Source organism: Sander lucioperca, unplaced genomic scaffold (assembly GCF_008315115.2).
Source record: "Sander lucioperca isolate FBNREF2018 unplaced genomic scaffold, SLUC_FBN_1.2 Unpl_5, whole genome shotgun sequence".
NCBI classification, from domain to species: domain Eukaryota; kingdom Metazoa; phylum Chordata; class Actinopteri; order Perciformes; family Percidae; genus Sander; species Sander lucioperca.
This window is the reverse complement of record NW_023396387.1, coordinates 23,274-40,000: the sequence shown is the minus strand read 5'-3', so window position 1 is coordinate 40,000 and position 16,727 is coordinate 23,274. Positions and strand designations below refer to the sequence as shown.

Sequence of the window (16,727 nt, the reverse complement as noted above, 5' to 3'; positions counted from 1 at the left end):
AGCATCCAACATGATTTTGTAGAGGTAAAGACATTTGAATGGGTTGGGTGTGTGGATTTTGTGAAGGTGTGAAAACATTTTTGATTAAAATTTAATATAATAATGTTCTGTGTAAGAAATTATTAATGAAGGAGTTATTGTGAATCCCCCCGGTCAGACACAGGGTGACCCCGCCACCACAAATTGCTTTCTAATCTTTGGGAAACACTGAAAAACAGGAACATATGGTCCAGGTTGAAAAACATTAGTTACCCTTTAAAGTACAAAGAGAGAAATAATTAACTTCCTGGTAACATTCAAAAAATGTTCCAGGACAGAGAGGGGGGGGGGCTATGATTTAAAGAGAAACTTAATGTATAACAACCGTATGCCCCCACTACTCTGTAAGGATTTAGATTCTTCCTACTTTCTTTCAGACTAAATTATTTATTTAACAGTTTATATTTATTTTTATTTTTTACAGTGAAATACATTTCGTCTTTTATTTTAAGGTTTTGTTGTGTATTTTTGTATGTTGTTCGAAATAAAAGCATTCATTCATTCATTCATTCATTCATTCATTCATTCATTCATGTCTTTGATGGGCTTACCTGAGCAGGTGAGATGAAGGAAGGAGGAAGAGGGATATAATGAATCTGATCTTGCACACTCCCTCAGAGTAGATCCATCCTCAACACAGTCAGACCAGATCCTCCACACAGATCTGACTGAGGACTCTTCTCTCTCTACAGAAACAGCAGAGCCACAGTCTAACTCTCTGCAGGCAGCAGCTGCTGTCTTCAGGGTCCAGTCAGAGTAGTAACTCACTGGTCTCCATTCTCCTTTATGTTTCACCTCCAGTGTTCCTGCACAGCGACTGGCTCCTCCCACCAACCTGACAGCATCAGGCTCTGAACAGAAACCAGAGAGTCATCAGCAAAAGAACAAAGTGAGTTTCATTAGAACAGAAATGAACCAAATCAGAGCTGCAGCTCCTCTCTTACCTGAGCAGGTGAGTCCAACAGCTTTTCCAGGTGAGCAGGTGTTTCTATCTGAGCCTGAGCTTCTACAGTCCAGGAGAGCAGACTCATGGCCTCCACACTGGAACTCCTTGGTCCTCATTGGAGGCACCACTTCTCCATAGAGCTCCCCCTGGAGGACTGAAGGAGCCCCACAGCCAAGCTCCCTACAGACCACCTCTGCATCCTGCTGGTCAAAGTCATCTTCACACACTGAAGACCAGCGCTGGATAGACTGGTTAGTCTTCACCTCCAGTCTGCCTGAGCACAGACTGGTCCCATTCACCAGCCTGACAGAGTCTGGAGAGATGATAGAAGATACAATAGAGAGAGAGAAAAGACACCAGACATCATTAACAACAGAACTCATCTTTATACCGTGGTCACACCGCCCGGGTAAAGTGTGAATGCGGAGACGTGACAACATACAAACTCAATAGAAATACGGAAATAGACACAAAATCTTTGTCATTCAAGCCGGTGTCGTGTATTTGTGAGTTGAAATATTTGAACTGGAGTAAGAAATGTGTGAGACGCTGTGTCTTGAAAGTGTTCAGATCCTCCTGATGTCCTCACGTTGTTGAAGCAGAAATGGAGGAACAGATGAGTGTAGCTGTCTGTAGCTCCTCATTATTTACAGACAGCAGATGCAAAAGGAGCTTTCTTTGGGAAGAGTGAAACTACCTATTAAGTTCTGAAATAATGTGTCTGTTGTGTTGATGGAGCAGCTACAATGTTAGCATAGCTCTGATCCATCCAAACTCCATTCAGAAAACAAACATTTTAAAAGTTGTTTGCTTGTCGTCTTGCAGACAGACCTGATGAAGAATGGATTCATAGTTTTTACAAATCTGCATCATTAACTTGTTATTTCGACTCACATTTTATTTGTTCATTACAATTACAAAACAGGGAAATCTGAACCTCAGGTAGTGCTGGAAGTGGCAGTCATCAACTACACCCTGGCCCCTGAAGACTGTAGTTTTTGGTCTAGATGTCCTTGTTGGTGATTTATACGGTAGAAAGTGACGCTATACTCCATTACAGTCAGTCTTCAGCTGTAATGACAGACAGGAAGCCTGAAGTGTTGACGCCTGAACAGGATGCTGTGTGTTGATGTCAACATGTGTATCAGGTGTGATCTAGCATCTACCGATGATCTGGACCACACGGGATCTTTAAAAGAATTAAAATATCAAAGACAGACAGGCAGGCAGACAGGCAGGCAGACAGACAGAGAGACAAACAGACAGTCAGACAGAGAGAGAGACAGACAGATAGACAGACAGACAGACAGAGAGACAGACAGTCAGACAGACAGAGAGACAGACAGATAGACAGACAGGCAGGCAGACAGTCAGACAGACAGACAGAGAGACAAACAGACAGACAGAGAGACAGACAGAGACAGACAGACAGACAGACAGACAGACAGACAGTTTGAAGCTTCCAGAAACAAGTCCACTTCTCTACATTTTATGATGTCATTGTCCTGGATAACTTTACAGTTCAGTCTAATGGAAACCACTGACTGTCACTGGGACAGAGGAAGGAGCACACACGCGAGTATATAATGTAGGTCATTGTCAGCACACTAATGTATTATTCTTCAATTCTGTCTGTAATGTCCCCCATTGGGACAAATGTGCATCGTCAATTTGTTCCACTAAAAGTTCTGTTTTTGCCGTTGACAGACTCAGATTATTATTCTAAGTATCTGACAACATTATGGAAAGGATCCCTACAGAGATAGACCTTTAAAACCTCTTTAACACCTTTCTGTTAAACCAGAAACATCTCTGAGGTTGCTAACACTAAACCCACCAGACTCCATTTAGAAAAACAGTACTTTTAGCGTGTATAGAGCCAGACTATTTTCACATGTAAATCGGTAAACTATGTGTTTATTTCAACCAAAACTAGAGTGAAAAGTGGAAAGACGACCCAAAATGGGTTTTCATAGTTTTATTTTGTTTCTTTCGACTTTAAAAGCGGTGTATTTTACAATGATAAAATTACTGTTTATTTACATGGAGTCTGGTGGGTTTATAGAACGCAATTTTACTAATGTTTTTATGTGTAAAAAAAGGATCATACTCATTATCATTAATCCTTTCCATAATGTTGTCAGACACTTAGAATAATAATCTGAGTCGGTAAAAACAGAACTTTTGTGAAGGTAAATACAAGCTGAACAGTTGTCCTATTAACTAACATTGTAGCTTGTTTCTCTGCTGCTGACTGCAGAGATCTCTCTTAATACTGGACCAATGTCAAAGATTGTTGTTCCCATCAGTCACTTAGACACAAAAACAGTGTTTCCAAACATAGATTAATTTGTGGCGGTGCTCCACAGAATCATCTCCGGCCGCCACATATTGAGTTTCGTTATTCTTTTTTTTTTAAGGCGAGACACAGCAGGCAAAAACATCGTTTTTTTTCACTGGTCAGTTTTGAGATTTTGGGCTATTTGTCTTCAATAACATGTCTTCTTTCAGACTTGTGGTGAAATGAAGTCCGAAATACACATTTACTTTATTTTACTCCACTTTGTCTGTTTGCGTCGGTAGATTTCTCCTAAATTCAACAAAAGTTGGCGTTCTAAATCATCCCGCTGCTCCGCGATCGCTGTCTGCACCCTGTCATCACATATACTGTTGGAAAGCTCTCTTTCTCCTGTGCAATGCTGTCGGATCCAAATATGGTCATTTCCTTTTTATCAGTAACCAATCGTGAAAGTAAAAGGGGGGATTTAACTCAAAATGCGCAATCTCATTGGCTGATGCCAATTTCTGACAACGTGATTCGCTCAGAATCGTCACGTGACGCGCTCTGACATTTCCGCGGTAGCTCAAAATGCCGAAAGAAGTGCGTCGAAAACGGTCGAAAATCACCTCAGAGAAGACGAAAACAGTTGTCATTAGCAACAAGACACAGGGGATCACAAACTAAGACAGCAGATGATGAAATGACATCACATAGTACGTCGATGTTTAAACTGTCGTTCAGAAAACAGGAGTGTTCAGACAGACTCTCTCTCTCTCTCTGTCTCTCTCTCTCTCTCTCTCTCTGTTTCTCTCTCTCTCTCTCTGTCTCTGTCTCTCTCTCTCTCTGTCTCTGTCTCTCTCTCTCTCTCTCTGTCTCTCTCTCTCTCTCTCTGTTTCTCTCTCTCTCTCTCTCTCTCTGTCTCTCTCTCTCTCTCTCTCTGTTTCTCTCTCTCTCTCTCTCTGTCTCTGTCTCTCTCTCTCTGTTTATCTCTCTCTCTCTCTCTCTCTCTGTCTCTCTCTCTCTCTCTCTGTCTCTGAGTCCGAGCTGAGTGTGTGAGTGTGTGTGAGTGAGCTGCAGTGTTTGTAGTTTTTCTTACTTTTCTTTTTTTTTTTTTTGATAATTTCATTTAGTTTTGGTTAGTTTAATGGTATAGGTCACTTTATATTTAATTTATAGTACTTTTGGTGGTTAGTTTAGGTTATTGGGTGGTTTTGTCTCCTGCCGGCGTCTCGCCGGTCGGCGTGTGCAGCCGCCATGGTGAATGGAGAGGGGTTCTCCATGCTCACCAGGAAACATGGCATTAAGATCTGTCCTAGTTTCCCGTGCAGCGTGGAGGACATTAGTTTAGCTGTGGGGGAAAAGGTCGGGCACGGTAGTATTAAGTCGGCCGCTCGGATGAACGGCGCCGTGGTCATCTTCCTGGACCGAGAGGACAAGGTGAACCAAGTCATCGAGGCGGGCATCACTGTGAATGAAATGTTTGTTCAGGTGCTACCACTGACACAACCAGCCACCAAGGTAGTCCTGTCAAACGTCCCACCGTTCATCTCTGATGGCTTCCTCAGCAGAGAGTTGTCCAGACACGGGAAGATAGTCTCCCCCGTTAAAAAAATCCTGTCTGGATGTAAATCTCCGTTGCTGAAGCACGTCGTGTCTCACCGCAGACAGCTCTATATGATACTGAACCATCGGAACGAGGAGTTAAACCTCCGGTTCCATGTTAAAGTAGATGATTATGAATACGTGATTTTTGCAACGTCATCAGAGATGAAATGTTTTGGTTGTGGAGAGGTGGGACACACGGTGAGAGCCTGCCCGAGACGAGGTGATCCGAATCCTCCCGGTCCGGGAGGGGCTGCTGGTGCCGGGGCGGAAGCCCCGGTGCCGACTGCACCGGCTGCACCGGAGTGGGCCGATGCCCACTCCGCGCGCTGCACCGCGGCGTGGCGATGCCGTGTCTGACCAGACGCACCGGGTGAGTACTGATGCACCGGGTGTTAGTGTGAATGATGGAGGAGAGAATGAGAATGAAGCTGTGAGTGTAGTTGAGAGAAGGGTAGCCGGTGAGGAGAAAGAAAAAGAAAAAGAAAAAAAACAAACAGGTGAAGGTGAAGGTGTGTCTGGGGAACAGACAGGTGAGACTAGGGACACACAGGGGAGACAGTCAGGGGAGACAGGTGAGGTGCAGACTGCCGAGGTTAATGAAATGGTTAATAAAACGGATGAACAAAGTGAACAGGTGGAGGAGGTAGTGATGGAGGGGGAAGTGATGGAGGGGGAAGAGGCAGCAGCTAAATCTAAAATTGCTGCTAAACGCAGAAGGAAGACAAGCGTTACCTCCAGTGAAGCTAAAGCAAGCAGAGTGAGTGAGGAGAGTGTGAGGAAGGTCTGCACGGAGGGCAGTGAGAGTGATGAATGTGTGTCGGATGAGAGTGAGTTTCCCAATTTCAGCAGCAGTCAACAAAGACAGCTCTATACTGCTGAAAAAATTAAAAATTTCCTAAAACAAACGAAAAATCAGCAGGGTGTAAAAATAGAGGATTTCTTTCCCGATTTGGTTCTGTTCTGCTCCTCAGTCAGATTCCACAACAGCCAAAAAGAAGTGTCTGAAATTACACTCCAAGAGGGTTTTAGATTGAAGAAACTTGTGGTTAAAGTAAAGAAACAAATAAATATTGATGAAGGAATATGCTCCAATGTGCATTTTTAACTTATTGTTTACTATTTTTGCTTTTAACATCTTATTTAATATGGATGTTTTTAAGGTAGGGAGCTTGAATGTAAATGGAGCCAGAAATGTACAAAAAAGAGCCAATATTTATGAATCTATGAGGATGAAACACATTGATGTTTTATTTCTACAAGAGACGCACACTGACAGCAGCAATGAGGCTGACTGGAGGAGGGAGTGGGAGGGGGAGGTGGTGCTGAGTCACAAGAGCGCAACCAGGGGGGGGGTGGGCATCCTCTTTTCAAAGAGTTTTTCCCCAGTCTCTATTGAGGTAGAGCATGTGCTGGAGGGTAGCTTGGTGGTGGTGAAGGCAATATTTGAGCAGTTTAATGTTGTTTTTATGAATGTGTATGCTCCTACTACAGGACCTGATAGAGTGTGTTTTTTACAGGTTTTAAATACTACTTTAAGTGCAGTTAAGATTGAAGATTTTTTATTTTTAGGAGGGGATTTTAATTGTACGGAAAATGATGTTTTAGACAGGAATCACTCAGAACCACACAGTGCATCGCAGAGGGAACTGAGGCAAACGCTGGAAACCCATGACTTAATAGATGTTTGGAGAAGGAGGAATGGTGATGAAAGGCAGTATACTTGGGCTCACACTAGAGGGAATGTAATATCCCTGGCTAGGTTGGACCGTTTCTATTGTTTTAAACATCATTTTAACATTTTTCAAGATTGCAGAATGGTTCCTGTGGGTTTTACTGATCATTCCCTGGTCATGTGCAATGTGTTGATTACAAATATAAAACCTAAAAGTGCTTTTTGGCATTTTAACACAACGCTGTTGAGTGATGATAACTTTAAGGGTGTTTTCAGGTTTTTTTGGGGTATTTTTAGAACCAGAAAACAAGAGTTTAACTCTCTGAGGCAGTGGTGGGATTGTGGGAAGGCAGAGATAAAACAACTCTGTCGACAATACACTCTCAATGTCACACGGGACATCACCAGGTCAATGAGGGATCTGGAGATTGAAATTGTGGATTTGCAGAATTTGGTAGATTCCACTGGAAATCGGGGTCATATTGAAGATCTCAAATCGAAAAAGTCTGCCCTTAGAGACCTACTAGGCACCAAGGTTCAGGGGGCGTTGGTCCGGTCACGTTTCCAGAGTGTGGCACTGATGGATTCACCGTCTAAGTTCTTCTTTGGTCTTGAGAAGAAAAATGGGCAGAGCAGATTTCTTCATGCTCTGCGTTCTGCTACTGGACGAGAACTCAGAGAGCCAAATGAGATGAGGAGGCATGCAGTGGGCTTCTACTCAGAGCTTTATAGCAGTGAGTATAAAGAAGAAGAAGAACTGTTTGAATCCTTCTGTGAAGGGTTGCCCAAAGTCCAAGAAGACATGAACGTTGTGCTTGAGGAACCACTGGCATTGCAGGAACTGTTCTCAGCCCTGCAGAGTATGGAGGGGGGGAAGGCCCCGGGCATTGATGGCTTTCCAGTGGAGTTTTACAAGGAGTTCTGGAGGGATTTGGGTGAAGATCTTTTAACGGTTTTTAATGAGAGTTTTAAAGACATGTTGCTGCCGATAAGTTGCAGGAGAGCAGTAATAACTCTCTTACCGAAGAAAGGGGATCTACAAGAGATCAGAAACTGGCGTCCTGTGTCTCTTCTCTGCATAGACTATAAAATCCTGTCCAAAGCATTGGCCAACAGACTGAGAGATGTGATGGAGATGGTGATCCATGAAGACCAGACATATTGTGTGCCTGGTAGGTCCATCGTGGACAATGTGTCCTTAATTAGAGATATTTTGGACGTCTCTAGTTCTTTGGGTATTGAGACTGGTCTTATTTCTTTGGACCAGGAAAAGGCTTTTGACCGGGTTGAGCACCTTTATCTCTGGAAGGTTCTGGAGAGTTTTGGCCTCAGCCCGTGTCTTATAGCCATGATCAAGGTTTTGTACAATGACATTGAGAGTGTGTTGAAAATCAATGGTGGTCTGAGTGCCCCTTTTAAGGTGCATAGGGGGGTGAGGCAGGGCTGTCCTCTCTCAGGCATGTTGTACTCGCTTTCTATAGAGCCCATGTTATGTAAGATCAGGGCTAGTATTGAGGGGTTGTCTGTAAAGGGTTTTAACAAAAAACATGTCTTATCTGTGTATGCGGACGATGTCATTGTGTTTGTAAAAAATCAGGAAGATATAAAAAAAATAGAAAGTATTGTCAAAGATTTTGGAATAATATCAGCCGCAAAGGTAAATTGGGCAAAAAGTGAAGCATTGGCAGTTGGGAGTTGGAGGAGGGGTCTGCCCAGTCTTCCAGGAGGACTGGTGTGGAAAAGGGATGGGCTTAAATATCTTGGTGTGTACGTTGGTAATGAGAATATAGTCAAAAAGAACTGGGAGGGAGTGGTAGAGAAAGTAGAAGGAACACTCAATAAGTGGAAATGGCTGAAACCACAACTGTCATTTAGAGGCAGAGCACTAATTATTAATAATCTGGTAGCATCTGCTCTGTGGCATCGGTTGGCCTGTATGGAGCCCCCAAAAGGGCTCATTCAAAAGGTACAAGCTGTTTTAGTGAATTTCTTTTGGGACAAGTTACATTGGGTATCTCAGAGTGTTTTATTTTTACCAAAGGAGGAGGGCGGCCAAGGTCTGGTACACATAGAGAGTAGAGTGGCAACTTTCAGAGTACAGTTTGTACAGAAATATCTCACAGGTCCAACAGATGTGGTTTGGAGGGATGTGGCAAGTAGCTTGTTACGGGAGACAGCTGGTCTGGGTTTGGACACTGCACTGTTTCTGATGGATTTTAAGTTTTTAAACCTGCGTGGTTTACCTCCTTTTTATCAAGCACTTTTTAAGGTATGGAATTTTTTTAAGTGGAAGAGACTTGAGCCTACGTGCTCTCTGCACTGGCTATTAGAAGAGCCCCTCATAAATGGGGCTAGGATGGACGTTCAGGACAGCACGACACCAGGCCTCACCAACATGCTGTGTACCGCTGGAGCTGTCACCCTGAGGAGAATCGTGGATGTAGCAGGGCCTGGGCTGACGGATACAGCGGCTGTGGCTTCCCTTCTGGGGCAGAGGTCTATTCGACAGACCAGGAACGTTTTACAGAAGTGGACTGAGAGACTGACGGAGGGGGAATGTAACATGCTCCAGGAGTACTGTGTTGGAGTGGAAACGCCTGATGGGAGTGATCCTTTTCCAGAGTTGGGATTTACTCCTAAACTGGATGGATTTACTGGGGATTTTTTAAATGTGATGGACTCTAAGTATGTGGACTTGTATACTGTGAAAGGAAAGGTTGTGTACAAATGTTGTGTAAAATTCCTGAATAGAGATAAACTGGACGGAAGAGTGGACACAGTGTGGAGACAGAGACTGGGGGTGGACAGTGGGGTGAAACCTGCATGGAGGGTTCTTTATAAATCACCTCTGAAGAAAAGGACTGGGGATTTACAGTGGAGGATTTTACATGGAGCTATTGCTGTAAATGCTTTTATTTCTGTGATCAACCCAACAGTTGTAAGTGGTTGTCCATTCTGTGGTGAAGTAGAGACAGTTTTTCACTGTTTTTATGAATGCCAGAGACTCTGGGAGCTGTTTGATGTGCTGGAGAGGGTTTTTATACGGATTGGTGAGAAGTGGTCTAAGGTTGTCTTCATTTTTGGAGCCGGCTATAGAAAAGTTGATGCCTCTAAATGGCAATTACTTAACCTGATTGTAGGAGAGGCAAAAATGTCCATCTACAGTAGCAGGAAGAATAAAGTAGAAGACAGGACAGGACAGGAAGCACTTCCTGTTTTCATCTCTTTAGTGAAAGCCAGAGTCTGGGTTGATTTTAGGTTTTATAAAGAAATGAATAACATTGATGAGTTTCTGAAACAGTGGTGCTATAAAGATGCATTATGTTCTGTAGTAGGAGATGATTTAATTTTTGACGGAGTATTTAGGTAGGGATGTGTTTTTTTTTGCCGTGTTGATTACCTGTTTGTTTATGTGCAATATTTTCTGAGACAGTATTTATTGTGATGGAAAAAAATACATAGTTTTTTAAAATAAAGGTTTTATAAATCTCTCTCTCTCTCTCTCTCTCTCTCTCTCTCTCTCTCTCTCTCTATTAGCATGACCATATTGACATACAGTATTGCTAAAGCACATAAACAGGGAAACATGTTACACATTTACATCCAGTAGTCCAGTAGGATGCAGATAATAAAGTATTAGGTTAACATTCGTATAAAAGCAACAATCATCTCAACATGAAAACAAGAATATTACAGTTGTGTGTGTGTGTGTGTGTGTGTGTAGCTCTCTGGGTGTTCTCCCAGCAGGATCAGCATTTTATTGATGTTGATTATTTGGTCAAATGTTGGGTGTTTGTGTTTGAATTTGGGACAGATAGCTCTGTCCTATCTCTTTAGGGACAGATAGCTCTGTCCTATATCTTTAGGGACAGATAGCTCTGTCCTCTCTCTTTAGGGACAGATAGCTCTGTCCTCTCTCTTTAGGGACAGATAGCTCTGCATTTTGCTTTGTGCTTTTGTTTGTGTGTTCCAGTTGGTGATGTAGTTTAGTTCCTGTTGTGTTATAATTTGGTTAACTCTGATTGGTTGGTTCCCAGACTGGTCCTGAGGCAGAACAGGGTCAGGAAGTGAACTGAGCTTCAGGACCAGCTGAGTGAGTAGACTCTTCTCTTTGCTCAGCTCTTGGTATTGCAGGGCTTTCTGCTGACAGGAGTGGGGGTCACTGTTTTTTAGATGTAGCCAATATTTGATTGCATGTTTTTGAATTTTGATGAATAATGGGAATTGGCCTGATTCAGCTCTGCAGGCGTTGTTGGTGGTTTTTCTGTGCACCTGTAGGATGCTTTTACAGAACTCTAGATGTAGGATTTCAACTGTGTTTTTGTCCAAATGGGCCGAATTCTGGTAGGAACCATAGAGGAGGATTGGTTCTATTACAGATTCTAATAGTTTGAGCCAGATTCTAGATTTGACTTTTTTTTGCATAAAATGCCCTGCGTGCTTTCTCTCTCAGCTCCATTATCGCTGGGTTAAAACTTCCAGTGGAACTTATTTTCAGTCCTAAATAATTGTAATGTGTACAGTGGTCTAATTTATGTGTTCCTAATGTGAAGCTGTATGTGTGTCCCTGAGATCTGGATCTTTTTTGAAAAGTCATTATCTTTGTCTTTTGAGTGTTTACTGCCAGGGCCCAGGTCTGGCAGTACTGCTCCAGCAGGTCCAGGTTCTGCTGTAAGCCCTGTTCTGTAGGGGACAACAGAACCAGGTCATCTGCATAGAGCAGGAACTTGGTCTCAGAGTCGTGTAGAGTGAGACCAGGTCCTGCTGATGTCTCTAGGATGGTGGCCAGCTGGTTAATATAGATGTTGAATAGAGTGGGACTCAAACAGCAGCCCTGTCTCACTCCACCTTCTGACAGAAGAATGATGTTCTTTAGTTGTTAATTTTAATACTGCACTTATTGTTAGTGTACATTGATGTAATGATGTCATATGTTTTACCCCTACACCAGATTCAATAACTTTGTAGAATAGACCACTGTGCCAAATTGAGTCGAATGCCTTTTTGAAATCTATGAAACGTGCAAAGATTTTGTTGTTGTTTTGGTGAACATGTTTGTCTATCAGGGTGTGTAGGGTTTAAATATGATCTGAAGTTTGGTGTTTTGGTACAAATCCAATGTGACTTTTACTCAAGACATTGTGTTTGGTAAGGAAGTTTATGAGTCTGGAGTTGATGATGCTACAAAGGAGCTTCCCCAGATTACTGTTCACACAGATGCCTCGGTAATTATTTGGGTCAGATGTATCTCCAGATTTGTATATTGGTGTGATGAGACCATGATTCCAGATGTCAGGGAAGTAACCTACACTCAGAGTCAAATTAAAAGAGTTTCAGAACGGCCAATGGGAATTGTGAGCTGGTGTATTTCAGCATCTCGTTCATGATGCCATCGAGCCCGCTGGCTTTTTGGGGTTTTAGTGCCTGGAGTTTGTCTCTTAGTTCCTGTTCATTAATGGGGGAGTCGAGAGGATTCTGGTTGTCTTTTACAGCCGATTCTAGTTCATTCAGTTTGGTTATTATTTGATTTTGATTTGGGTCTGGGTTCCTTGGTAGTAGTTCATAGAGTGTTTCAAAATGGCCAACCCATATGTCTCCATTCTGTATCGCCAATTCTACAGGTTTGGATTTTTTAAGATTTTTCCATTTTACCCAGAATTGGTTTGTGTTTATGGACTCCTCGATTAATCTCAGCTGTGTGTGTGTGTGTGTGTGTGTGTGTGTGTGTGTGTGTGTGTTGGGCTTTTTTGATTCTGAGTGTATGTTTGTAGTGTTTAAGTGTGGCACAGTAGAGAAGGCGTAAGTCTACATTTCCTGGATCTCTGTGTTTTTGGTTAGATAATCGTCTAACATTTTGTCTAATTGGGGGGGTGGGGGGGGGCTATGATTTAAAGGGAGACTTAATGTATAACAACCGTATGCCCCCACTACTCTGTAAGGATTTAGATTCTTCCTACTTTCTTTCAGACTAAATTATTTATTTAACAGTTTTTATTTATTTTTGTTTTTTACAGTGAAATACATTTCATCTTTTATTTTAAGGTTTTGTTGTGTATTTTTGTATGTTGTTCGACATAAAAGCATTCATTCATTCATTCATTCATGTCTTTGATGGGATTACCTGAGCAGGTGAGATGAAGGAAGGAGGAAGAGGAATCTGATGCAGCAAACTCCCTCAGAGCAGATCCAGACTCAACACAGACAGACCTGATCCACCACACAGATCTGCCTGAGGACTTTTCTCTCTCTACAGAAACAGCAGAGCCACAGTCTGACTCTCTGCAGGCAGCAGCTGCTGCCTTCAGGCTCCAGCCAGAGTTATAGTTGTATCTCACTGGTCTCCATTCTCCTTTATGTTTCACCTCCAGTGTTCCTGCACAGCGACTGGCTCCTCCCACCAACCTGACAGACTCTGAACAGAAACCAGAGTCATCACCAAAATGAGTTAATTTAATTAAAAAGATGAAAGTGTAAATGCTGATTCTTTATTTGTCTTTTCTGTCTGTGTTTACCTGTTAAGGTGAGTTCTCCTTCAGCCTGGAGACCTGAGGATAAATCACAAGGTAAACATCAGGAGAAAGCAATTCAATTCAATTCAATTCAATTTTATTTATAGTATCAAATCATAACAAGAGATATCTCGAGACACTTTACAGATAGAGTAGGTCTAGACCAAACTCTGTACTTTACGAAGCCCCAACTATTACAGTGGTTGCCTCAAGAGCAAGCATTAGCAGTAGCTATTGCGACAGTGGCAAGGAAAAACTCCCTTTTTTTGTTAGGAAGAAACCTCGGACAGACCCAGACTCTTGGTAGGCGGTGTCTGACGGCACCAGTTGGGGGAGTGGTGAATGGTGGCAATAATAGTCATAATAAAGATAGTGAAGCAGTGATCACAATGGTAGTCATAGTAGTTCATGTCATAGTAGGGCACAGCAGGGCGTTACGGGGTGTAGTGTGGCACAGCAGCCTGGGTGGACGCGGTTGGACGCGGCAGGACGCAGTCGGACACTGCGGGGAAACGCAGAGCGTAGCAGGGTGTAGTAAGTCCATAGCGTCAGCTGCACCCAGGACCCCGAGGCGATGTTCTGGGTGAAGAAGAAGCAAAGGGACTCCGGGGAGAAAACTCCCCAGAGCTAGGTTAGTAACAGGCATTTCTGGGACTAAGATGCACACAAAAGGAGACAAGTGAAAAGAGAGAAGAGGGAGCGGCTCATTGTGTCCTTGGAAGGAGCTTCCCACAGCAGTCTAGAGTTATAATAACATAACTAAGAGAGGCAGGCTAAAGAGAGGGGCCCTGGACCGGGCTCGTACTCTCCCCTGCCGGAACGGGCTTGTACTTCCTGCCTCCCTCTACTCTACTCTACTATGCTGCAACTCCTCACTCCCTAACTATAAGCTTTATCAAAGATGATGGTTTTCAGTTTATTCTTAAATGTGGCGACGGTGTCAGCCCCCCGAACCCAAGTTGGGAGCTGGTTCCACAGGAGAGGAGCCTGGTAGCTGAAGGCTCTGGCTCCGATTCTACTTTTAGAGACTCTAGGAACCACAAGTAGCTCTGAGTTCTGGGAGCGCAGTGCTCTAGTGGGACAATAAGGTACTAAAAGCTCTTCTATGTATGATGGTGCTTGACCATTTAGTGCTTTGTAGGTCAGGAGAAGGATTTTAAATTCAATCCTGGATTTTACAGGAAGCCAATGCAGAGAAGCTAATACAGGAGAAATGTGATCTCTTTTGTTAGTTCTTGTCAGAACACGTGCTGCAGCATTCTGGATCAGCTGGAGGGTCTTGAGGGACTTATTTGAGCAGCCTGATAGTAAAGAATTACAGTAGTCCAGCCGGGAAGTTACGAATGCATGGACTAGTTTTTCAGCATCGTTTTGAGACAGGATGTTCCTGATTTTGGCAATGTTACGAAGATGGAAAAAGGCTGTTCTTGAGGTTTGTTTTAAGTGGGCGTTAAAGGATAGATCCTGGTCAAAAATGACTCCTAGATTTCTGACAGTAGTGCTGGAGGCCAGGGCAATACCATCTAGGGTAGCTATATATTTAGATAATGAAGTTCGGTGGTGCTTGGGTCCCAGCACAATAACTTCTGTTTGTTTGAGTTCAACATCAGAAAATTGTGGGTCATCCAGGATTTTATATCTTTAATGCACGCTTGAAGTTTAGCTAACTGACCGCTTTCGTCTGGCTTGATTGACAGATATAATTGGGTGTCGTCTGCGTAACAGTGAAAGTTAATTGAGTGTTTCCTAATAATATTGCCTAGAGGAAGCATATATAAAGAGAATAGAATTGGTCCAAGCACTGAGCCTTGAGGAACGCCATGGCTAACTTTAGCGTATTTGGATGGTTTATCGTTAATATTAACAAATTGGGATCGCTCAGAAAAATAGGACTTAAACCAGCTTAGTGCGATTCCTTTAATGCCAACTAAATGTTCCAGTCTCTGTAAGAGGATGGTATGGTCAATAGTGTCGAATGCAGCACTAAGATCTAATAAGACAAGTACGGAGACAAGTCCTTTGTCAGCAGCAGTTAGAAGGTCGTTAGTGATTTTCACCAGTGCCGTCTCTGTGCTATGATGCTTTCTAAATCCTGACTGAAAGTCTTCAAATAGACTATTTCTATGCAGAAAGTCACACAATTGATTAGCGACTACCTTCTCAAGGATTTTGGAGAGAAATGGGAGGTTAGATATAGGTCTATAGTTGGCTAAGACCTCAGGGTCGAGGGTGGGTTTTTTCAGAATAGGTTTTATCACAGCTACTTTAAAAGACTGCGGTACGTGACCCGTTAATAAGGACATATTGATCGTATCTAGTAATGTGGTATTGACCACGGGTAGTGCTTCTTTAAGTAGCTTCGTTGGAATGGGGTCTAAGAGACAGGTAGTTGGCTTAGCTGAAGAGACCCTTAACATTAATTGTTGGAGGTCTAAAGGATAAAAGCCGTCTAAATAAGTATCAGGTCTTATCGTTCTCTCTAGCCCTCCTGCGCCCAATGGTGAGTCGTTGGAAGCTGTGGGCAGAAGGTGATGAATTTTTTCTCTAATTGTTATAATTTTATCATTAAAAAAGGTCATGAAGTCATCACTGCTCAGAGCTATAGGAATAGATGGCTCAATAGAGCTGTGACTATCTGTCAGCCTGGCTACAGTGCTGAAAAGAAACCTTGGGTTGTTCTTATTTTCTTCTATTAGTATTGAGTAGTAGTCTGATCTGGCATTTCTGAGGGCCCTCCTATAATTTTTTAGACTATCTTGCCAATCCACACGAGATTCTTCCAGTTTGGTGGAACGCCATTTACTTTCAAGTTTTCGTGAGATTTGTTTTAATTTGCGAGTTTGGGAGTTATACCAAGGTGCTAGTTTCCTTTCCTTCATCATCTTCTTTTTGAGAGGAGCAACCGAGTCTAAAGTAGTCCGTAGGCAGGCCGTAGCAGCGTCTACAAAGTTATCAAGTTGGGAGGGACTAGAGTTAACATAACAGTCCTCTGTTATATTAAGGCATGACATTAAGTTAAGTGCTGTTGGAATAGCTTCCTTAAATTTAGCTATAGCACTGTCAGATAAGCATCTAGTGTAGAAACTTTTATTTAATTTCGTATAGTCTGGTAGTAGGAATTCGAAAGTTATTAAAAAATGGTCTGATAATAAAGGATTCTGCGGAAATACTATTAAATCGTCAATTTTGATGCCATATTCTAGCACAAGGTCGAGGGTGTGGTTAAAACAGTGCGTGGCCTTATGCACCCTCTGACTGAAACCAATTGAATCTAGTAGTGAGTTGAAGGCAGTACTAAGGCTATTGCTCTCAATGTCCACATGGATATTAAAATCACCTACAATAAGTACTTTGTCTGATTGAAGGACTACGCATGATAAAAACTCTGAGAATTCAGATAAAAACTCAGAATATGGACCTGGTGCTCGGTAAACAACAACGAATATAATTGGCTGTACTGTTTTCCATGTTGGGTGTTGAAGATTAAGAACAAGGCTTTCAAACGAGTTATAATTTAGTTTAGGTTTAGGATTAATTAACAGGCTCGAGTCAAATATGGCTGCAACTCCCCCTCCTCGGCCTGAGCCTCGTGGAATTTGGGTATTATTATGACTGGGAGGAGTGGCTTCGTTTAAACTAACATATTCGTCATGGCCCAGCCAGGTTTCGGTGAGG

At 42.7% G+C, this 16,727-nt stretch overlaps 1 protein-coding gene across 1 annotated transcript in view; it reads right to left on the bottom strand.

Annotated features, from left to right (window-relative positions):
- LOC116035206 (scavenger receptor cysteine-rich type 1 protein M130-like) overlaps positions 1–13,098 on the bottom strand; it is a gene marked incomplete at its 5' end in the record, with an annotated part of 19,518 nt that extends 6,420 nt beyond the window's left edge. Inside the window, 4 exons of the mRNA XM_031278182.2 lie at positions 591–890; positions 984–1,298; positions 12,665–12,955; positions 13,056–13,098. Of these exons, the coding sequence (XP_031134042.2) occupies positions 591–890; positions 984–1,298; positions 12,665–12,955; positions 13,056–13,098 (949 nt within the window). The remainder of the gene's footprint in view (positions 1–590; positions 891–983; positions 1,299–12,664; positions 12,956–13,055) is intronic.
- Between the last annotated feature and the right edge of the window lie 3,629 nt (positions 13,099–16,727).